At 32.5% G+C, this 9048-nt stretch overlaps 1 protein-coding gene across 1 annotated transcript; it reads left to right on the top strand.

Annotated features, from left to right (window-relative positions):
- The first annotated feature begins 766 nt into the window (after positions 1-766).
- LOC145165254 (transcription factor bHLH130-like) lies at positions 767-5544 on the top strand. Its single transcript, XM_079083966.1, has 6 exons — positions 767-2035; positions 3496-3701; positions 3979-4152; positions 4829-4894; positions 5034-5102; positions 5202-5544. Exons 1-6 carry the CDS (start codon positions 1387-1389, stop codon positions 5247-5249), a joined length of 1212 nt encoding a protein of 403 aa, XP_078940092.1. The 5' UTR covers positions 767-1386; the 3' UTR covers positions 5250-5544.
- The last annotated feature ends 3504 nt before the right edge of the window (positions 5545-9048 follow it).

Genomic DNA, 9048 nt, shown 5'->3' with positions numbered 1-9048 from the left:
TGACCTTTCATTTTAACATGCTTTTAAAGTACTCGTTAGTAAGAAGGCACTTAGGGATACACATGTGTAGAAGCATTTTGCATGTGTTCATTTTAACATGCTTTTAAAGTACTCGTTAGTAAGGACATACCTGTCACCCACATGCTTCGTGTAGATCTGAAGCAGAGTCCCCTAATAATCTCTATCGATAGAAGAGGTTGTAGCATCATGGGAGACGCTGGAGGAGAAAGCAATTCCGACGTCTTCGAATTTAATGGAGACTGAACGGACTGCGAGGTCGTGGGAGGCGATGAAGTTAGGAAGTCATTGTGGGGAAACGTTGTGATATGGAGGCGATAAAGCGGAAGAAAAGTCGGACGTTCTTTGTGGCGTCGGACATAGGATTTGCTTGGATGAAGTTGTTGAAGCCATTAGGGCTTCTTGACAGGAATGGAGAAGCTGACGTCTTTTTTATGAGAGAGAAAGTGTGTGTGTGTAGGTGGTGTGAGTGGGTCATCTTTTTTGCTTTTTATTTAAAAAATTATCTAAATAATAAGGAAATAAATAAATAAAAAGTAAAGAAATCCAAAAATAAAATTAAAAGGGTATAATGGTTTTTTGAAGTAGTTCAAGGACTAAAACCACATAAATTATTTGATTTTGGGCTTTTTTGAAAGTTGAAAATTCTCTATCCATAATTTTTTAAATATCTGAAGGATCGATTTTACAGTTTTATCTAAAATATATTCATTCTTGTACAAACGAAAAATTGATTCCTGTGAATAATGAAACTAGGAAACCACGTTAGGAAACGGAAACTACGGCGGCCGCCGCACTTGAAACCACCTATCTGACCACCTACCACTTCCACGTCGGATTCTGACCCTTATCACTAGGTTCGTTGTATTGGTCTCCATAACTTCCTCAAATATCAATGGGCAATTTCGGAAATCTATCGATATTCACCAGAATCTCTTGCTTTATATAAAGCTGCACTCTTCCCACTTCCTCTCTATCATTTCTCTGTTCTTTTCAAATCCATCTGTTTTCAACCTCTGATTTTCACGCTAAAAATATAGAGGATAAAGAGCTGAATGTTTTTGTTTTGTTAAATTGATCGGTGTTTGTGAAATCAAATTGTGGAAATCCAACTGTCACTTAAAATTTGGATGAATGCAAGCTGAATCTGCTCAAAGATCCACGAAACCTGATCAGTTTGTTTAGTTATTACCCATTTCTTATCCGTTATGTTTCTAGATTCGTACGAGTTCGATTATTAATTGTTTTTCACAAAAGAGATAACAAGCTGAAAAGTCCGTTGAAATTCATACGAAGTTACGATTGTTAGGGATTGATTTAGTACGAGCTGAATCTGTTGGGATTTGAACGGAAATCTGATCGGTTCCAATGTATGGTGATGGTGGCTCATCCGATGCGATTGCGAGAGATATGAATTCACTGCTGCATTCTTCTTCTTTTAAGCATCCTCCGGATGGTGAGTTTGCGAAGATAAAGGAGTTGATTTCTTCCGATTCTTCTTATTCCGATTACAATCATCATGATGATGAACATAATCACAATTACAGCCGGAATCAAAATCAAGGCAGACAAATTGAAAGCTCGTTAATGCGTTACCGTTCAGCTCCGAGCTCTTTCTACGCGAGTCTCCTCGACGAAAACGGATGCGATGATTTTCTGGCTCCTGTGGAGACCTCGAATCACACGCCAGAAGAAGGGAGAGAAAGGTTCTTCTCCAGCGATCAGCATCAACAACATGTATTTCAATCGGATTCGCATGATTTTATACAGTATGCATCAAAGATAGATACAAAAGAAGAGGGGCTTCCGAAGGTAAATCACACCCCGATTTCTACGGCCATGTTCGGTGGTAATTCACATCAAATGCCTCATGTACTACCACCGAGTAACAGCTACAATCGTCATACTAAAATGGTGAGCTCGTCAACACTTAGAACGATGAATCCAACGACCTCAAATCTCATCCGACAAAGTAGCTCTCCAGCTGGATTTTTGTCTTCTTTGAACGCTGAAACTGGTAATTTTTCAATTTCTTTATTCAATCTTTGTTTATTTCAGCTTGCAAACCTTATAAAAGAAACCGCATTTTTGTAATCACTTCTTGTCCTATGAAAGCAATAGAGTTTCTGCTATCACTATTAATTAGTTTCCTCATTTATTTGTTATGTTTGTTTCAAAGAAATAAAAATATAGTTTATACTCCCTCCAATGAAATTGATGCATTTAAAAAAAACACATATAATAATGTTTAGAACAGCATCTTTATCATAAAAATGGTTAGTAAGATTTTGAATTAAATGCACGTGAGAAAATTTTAAGTCCTATTGATGGTAAATTTGAGGGTTGCAAGTAGGATATTAGTTTATTGCGATTTGATGAAAGTGATTATATGAGTACAACATAAACAACGTAGTTTATCGACCTTAATATAAACGAAATTTGGAAAAATCTTGCTTAAATGCGGTTGACTTTGCAACCCTTTTGGATCTTAGTAAAACCATTAAGAAGTCAACTAAAAATATAATTGCATAATTTATAAACTAGTTGTTAACTGTTAACATCCTCCATTCATTGTTTACTTATGCGTTAAAAATAATTTATAGAAGACCTATAAAACCCAATCACATGTTTTGAATTATTATTCACGAAATTTTATGTTATAAGAACTGTATGGTTTCTTTTTCTGGTTGAATATTTGATATAATAGTTTTTTAATCTCTAATTTAGTAATTTACGTAGATTAATTTGGAGTGGGAAAAGGTTTCAATAGTCCAATGCTTTTAGAGGTGGGGACGCACATGCTTGTGATCAATAATTATGTAATTTTTATCAAAAAATAAAATCTTTTCCATTTAAAAAATTGTCTTTTTTGTCTTAGAAATTAAATATCGCTATATATTTTTCTTGTTAATCTATTTTTATTTTAATAGATGACATGTGTCATATGTAATGGAAATAATAATATTTTAATAAACTTAAGTGATACATGTCAACACTTCACATAGATAAATAGATACGTAGGAAAAAATATAAAAGGATATTTAATTCTTCTTCTTGTATAATCATTGTCTCTCCAAAACTTTATCAATTTTATTTAAAAGTTGTTTTTCTTTTATATCCGAAATCAAAGGATGAATAATTAATTGCCAATTTGGCGCAAAGTGGAGTTTGTGCAAAACTTAAGCTTTTATTATGATGAAGGAGGCGGCCGAACCAAACTTTTGTAAATGATTTTTTATTTATTTATTTATTTTTTTTAGGGAACTATCGGTACTTTAAATTCTTTTTAAGATATTGTACTTTGAAAAAATTTCTAAATTATGTTATAGTTTGATATATTTTAAAAAGTACAATATTGTAATAAGAAGAATTGGGAATATAATGATACAAATTCAATAAAGAAATCATGAAAGTACATTGTTATTTCTTGCATTTTTAACATTATAAAGACTAAATAATTTTCAATTTTCTTATCAGGCTTCGCGGGAATGAGTGATGTGGAGAAACCGATTTCTTCAAGTAGGTTGAATAATCGTATTAGTTTCTCATCAACTCCATCTTCTTCTCCACCATTCTTGCCTCAAATTTCTGAAAACAAGAATGATTCCACATTCAAGAGCTTAAAAAGGACAAGAGATAGTGATTCAATGATGTTTCCTAGCTCGATAACATTGGACATTGAGGTTTAATTTTATTTCATAACTGCTTTAATTTTTATAGTCCCCAACAGTTGGTTCCAAGATGGTAGTTTCAATTCCATTGTGAATTGGGCCCTCTTGTTGAAACTAGGTTTCTACGTCATCAATTTAATTGGTCACGGTTTACCTGATTTACATCTCACATATTGAGTCGGTCTGCTAAGGATTGTTGGAAGAATAACTATTTTTTTGTTGTTTGTAGAATTGGTAATGTGTAATTGCTTAGAATTCTATATTGAGGTATGATTTTTGTTTCTTTCAGAATGGATCGTCTAGACATTATTCTCCTAGTTTGGTCCATCATATGAGCTTGCCAAAAACTTCTTCTGAAATGGCGACTGCTGAAAAGTTCTTGAGATTCGAACATGACTCAACTCCATGCAAGATACGTGCCAAAAGAGGATGTGCCACACACCCACGGAGTATCGCAGAGAGGGTATAAAAGGCTTTTGTATTTATATTTTTTGTTTTACTTTCTATTCTTAATTTCTTAATCAAACATTAATAAATTTAATTGTTAGACAGAAATTTTATAATACAAAGCTATTTATAGTAAGCGATTCACTACTAACTAACTCCAACACTTACATGGCATAAAAAGCTATTCACTAAGAAAAAGTATTTAGTTTGTTAAGTTTTTAAATAGCAAGAAATAACAGTTTCGTATTTCTATTTATTTTTATATAATACCATTATACTTTTTTTTTCTATTATAACATTGCACTTTCATTCCTTATTAAGGAATATATATATATATATATATATATATATATATATATATATATATATATATATGTGTGTGTGGATCGATTTTTCAAAGTATAATATTTTGATAGAACATCGTAAAAGTAAGATGCTATAATAAACAAATAAAGGAAAGTACAATGCTATTCCTTGATTTTAGCTGTCATAATATCAGCAAGTTGGACTGCAGTGTGTATATATATATATATATATATATATATATAAAAGCATTTGGATAGAGGAATATAAATAGATTATAGCTAGTTTTGCATAAGTGCCCTTTGAATACATGAAAATTTGGTTATGCCATGTAACGTATGCATTCCACTTTTATTCAATATCACCTGATCTATAATGTGGACGTACAGGTGAGAAGAACCAGAATAAGCGAGAGAATGAAGAAAATACAATCGCTTTTTCCTACCATGGACAAGGTAATCATTTGGATCTCAACAATCTATTTTTTTGTAACCTGCTTCATGGGTTGTACTCTAGGCATAAATTATGCATCGATCATAATCTTGGGACCTGGGAACTATGATAACTTACAGTTCCCTTACTGTCGTTTTGCAGCAAACAAGCACAGCAGACATGTTAGATTTGGCTGTTCAATATATTAAAGATCTCCAAAAAGAATTGAAGGTCTTAATTTTTTTCATTGCTCAAAATTGTCAAATATACAATTCAAAATCATAATATCGTATATTTATTCTCACCAGTTTCCTTTTGTTTTGCATGTAGACTCTCAATGATGCTCGGGGAAGGTGTACATGTTCAACTCAACAATAACAGACAAAAATAGGTCCGCGGGCTATTGTGAAGCCAGGAGTCTAGATTAAACTTATTTGATTTTGTCATCTTTTATTTAAGGATTTCATTTTGTTATAGCGTGAGAATAAGCGAATAAGAGGAAAAGTAAGAGGGGATCCATAAAATGGAGGTAAATGTTGTAAATGAATTATAAATTTTTTGTAGACAATGTAGTTTAGGCCTATTAGATGAAACATTCACAAGGCCGGACCAATGTGCGTGAAATGTTAGGCCACGTAGTTGTTTTTTTGTTTTCTACGTGAAAAACTGTTAATTTAGTTACAAAGCAATTCAAGTTTGAGAAATTATATATCTTCTTACATTTTATTCCTACTATCCTCCTACCCACATTAAATGGTAACAAGTAGACTAAAATATTATTAATTTCATTAAATGTGTCATTAAATCAACATTTGATATGGTAGGAGGATAAGTAGAAATAAAATGTAAGAGCATATTTAATTTCGGGATAATGACTTAAAAGAATAATATATTTTTCGATTTGTATATATTTGGTCACTGAGTTTTTTTTTTTTTTTTTTTCGTCCACATTTATCCTTTCAACTTGTTAAACTGTATACATTCAGTCCTTATGACCGGCTATTCCAGGTTAGCTGGTAAAAATTACTTAATAGGGTAATATATTTCTCACTTTGTACACATTTAGTCATTAATATTTTTATACACATTTACTCCTTAATATTTTTTTGTTGCAAAATAAGTCATTTTTGTTTTTGTATTCATTCAATATTTATAAATGATTTTTATAGGTTTTTCTCACGACATCTTACGTGGGACAATCATTAATGAGGTGTTTGGGGCTTTTGATGCTCATATCCATCACGATCTCGACTACTTGGTTGGTTAGATCATGTATTCTGATCGTCATAATTTCTTCATACTGTCTCAGATTTTAACGATCTTTATATTCATGCGTTCGTATTTTAGTCTATTACAACGTTTGTTTAGATTACTCCCGTTAAAAATAATATATTTTTACTTACGATCTTTATATCCATACGTTTTTTATGAATGCATGTATGAATGTTTTTTTGATAAAATTCTAAGTAAAAGTATATTACATTTTAACGAGAGTAATCTTCATGAAAGTTATAGTAGACTCAAAAATCGAACATGTGAATATAAAAACCGTTAAAATATGATATTATATGAAGAAGTTATGACGTTCAGAACAAAAGACCTAATCCAAACCACAAGACCTACGCAACCAAGCAGTCGAGATCGTGATGGACATAAGCATCAACAGCCTACAGAAATCATTCATATGTACTGAATGAGTACAAAAACAAAAGAGACTTATTTTGAAACAAAAAGTATTAAGGACTAAATGTGTACAAAAATATTAAGGACTAAATGTGTACAAAATGAGAAATATATTACCCTATTAAGTCATTTTTCCCGGCTAACTTGGAGTAACCGGTCATAAGGAATGAATTTGTACAATTTAACAAGTTGAATGATTCAATGTGGACGAAAAAAAACTCAGTAACCAACTGTATACAAATCGAAAAATATATTACCATTTTAAGTCATTATCCCTTTAATTTTTTTTTGAACGGCAAATAAATATATATATATCTCATCTGCATGGGATTGAACACATGACCTCCTAGTTAGTAGTTAGATTATAATCTCCATGTTAGTCAAGTCGGCTAGCCCCAACTTGTTTCCATTTAATTAATCATTAAAGTTTACAACTTAGGTAGTTTTGTTCGGTGAGCTCTTATAAGCCCGCATGTGAAATACATGTCATCTTGAGGACAATATTGTCATTCTAGTTCAGTTATAGGAAATAGCCTTTGTTTACCAAAAAAATTAAATTCAAATGAATACAATGTTGACCGTATAACCCGGATAACTAATTTGGACTTTAATGAGATTCCCTTCTCGAGTTTATAATATTCACTTTGTGGGTTAATGGTATTCCCTTCGCGAGTTTAATGATGTTTCCTTATTGTGACATTTGGACTTTGGGATGATGAGGATTGAGATTTAGAAGCATAGACATTGTAATTTTATATGATATTTTTACTGATCTTTTAAAAATCACGTTTGATAATAACCCTTCAATGACGAATGATGAAGTATGATGAATGATGTTGTGCAATGTTACTACTTCCATTGGTGTGTATTTTACTTTATTTATGATTATATTATTTTTATGAGGGTTTCAAAATATTTGGGGGTGTTCATATGTCTTAAACTTCATAGATGTTGAATATTCCTATTAGTCGTTAGGCTTTCAAAGCCTAAACTACATATTTGACATATATTATGCATGATTAGAGGAACACGACGGATAATGAAGATTGGACATTATAAGGCACGTATGACCACTAGGTTTACTTTAAAGTTATGTTTTGATGTTTATATTGTTGCATCCTTGTGATTTCCATAAAGTTTTGATTTCAACTTTGGTATTTATAATGTTGGACCTATTTTTCTATAAATGACTTTTTTGTATTATAAATATATTATTTTAAATTGGTTAAAACGTTTAACCCATACAAGAGGGTTTTCATTATAATAGGCAACGATCATTGTTTCAGTAATGGTGAATAATGCATAAATTAAGAAGATTATATATTAGTGAAAATATGATGCAGTGCGTAAAACGGAACAAAGATTAATAAGAGTGAACATGTTGATTCTATACCCATGACAAACTCTTCAAAACCACATTAATTCTCTGAATACTGTGGGATTGCCTTCAAAAATCCGGTTTAACACAAGAATTTTGCGAGAAAACTGAAAGTTCATAAAACTGATCATCATCCATGCAAAATACATCAGCAACAGTTAAATAATAAGCATATATTAAGATGGAACCCTAAAGGTCCATGGCCAAATACAAACCCAAAAATTAAGAAAAAAATAACAAAATTGTTCATAATTCCATTTAGAAAGCGATTTCTTAAAAATGGGGAAGTTCCATTTGGGAACTTATCACGACGTGCTCTTCGTTCCAAGCTTTGATTTGACTGGTCGTAAGACCAAAACGGAGCCCCGTAGTCAAAGTTATGGCCATTTTTGTGAAGCCTCTTTAGTCACACGATCGTGGGCCTCTAGGAACACAAGGGCCCGATTCTCCACACTAGGGCCCACATCATCCCATCCTAGGTACACAAAATCCGACTTTGAATGTGCACCATGTTCATCATCTGAAGAATGCCCATAATAAGGAAGCAAATGTTTTACATTCATAACAACGAATGTGACTTGGCAACTACAGACGGTAAGCAGTGGAATTGATCTTCTCCATAATCTCAACGGGTCCAATCTTCTTTGCTGACAACTTGTTGTACTCACCAACCGACGATCTTTAGTCAAAATAGCCCAAACAAAGTCACCTACTTCAAAATTAACTTATCTGCATTTTTTTATCTGCATCTTGTTTGCACTTGGAGTAGGTTGAGACCAAGTTGTCATGAACAACCTTATAAACATCATGTAGTCCTTCAACAAAATCCTACACTTTCTTTGTAACAACACCAGAAAACAGGAAGCGACATCAAATCAAGTGGTCCCCATGGATTAACAGAATAGACCACCTGGAATGGACTAAATCCAATACTTCGATTGATAGCATGATTATGAGCAAACTCAACTTGACAAAGCTTCTGATCCCAGGCATTCACATGATCACCCATTAAACACCGCAAAAGATTATCGAGTGATCAGTTGACAACTTTTGTTTGGTCATCCGTTTGAGGATGATATGCACTACTAAAATTGAGCTGAGTATTCACCATTTTCC

This window comes from Lactuca virosa, chromosome 1, assembly GCF_052849685.1.
Source record: "Lactuca virosa cultivar CGN04683 chromosome 1, Lactuca_virosa_CGN04683_v6, whole genome shotgun sequence".
Taxonomy (NCBI): domain Eukaryota; kingdom Viridiplantae; phylum Streptophyta; class Magnoliopsida; order Asterales; family Asteraceae; genus Lactuca; species Lactuca virosa.
The sequence above is the reverse complement of the archived record's forward strand: the minus strand, read 5'-3'. Positions and strand labels throughout refer to the sequence as shown.

Excerpts from the sequence above, each read along its gene's own strand:
- LOC145165254 (XM_079083966.1), top strand. The coding sequence starts at position 1,387 with ATGTATGGTGATGGTGGCTCATCCGATGCGATTGCGAGAGATATGAAT. Across the intron at positions 3,702-3,978 it reads CGATAACATTGGACATTGAG|AATGGATCGTCTAGACATTA; the intron begins GTTTAATTTTAT and ends TGTTTCTTTCAG. Across the intron at positions 4,895-5,033 it reads TTTTTCCTACCATGGACAAG|CAAACAAGCACAGCAGACAT; the intron begins GTAATCATTTGG and ends GTCGTTTTGCAG.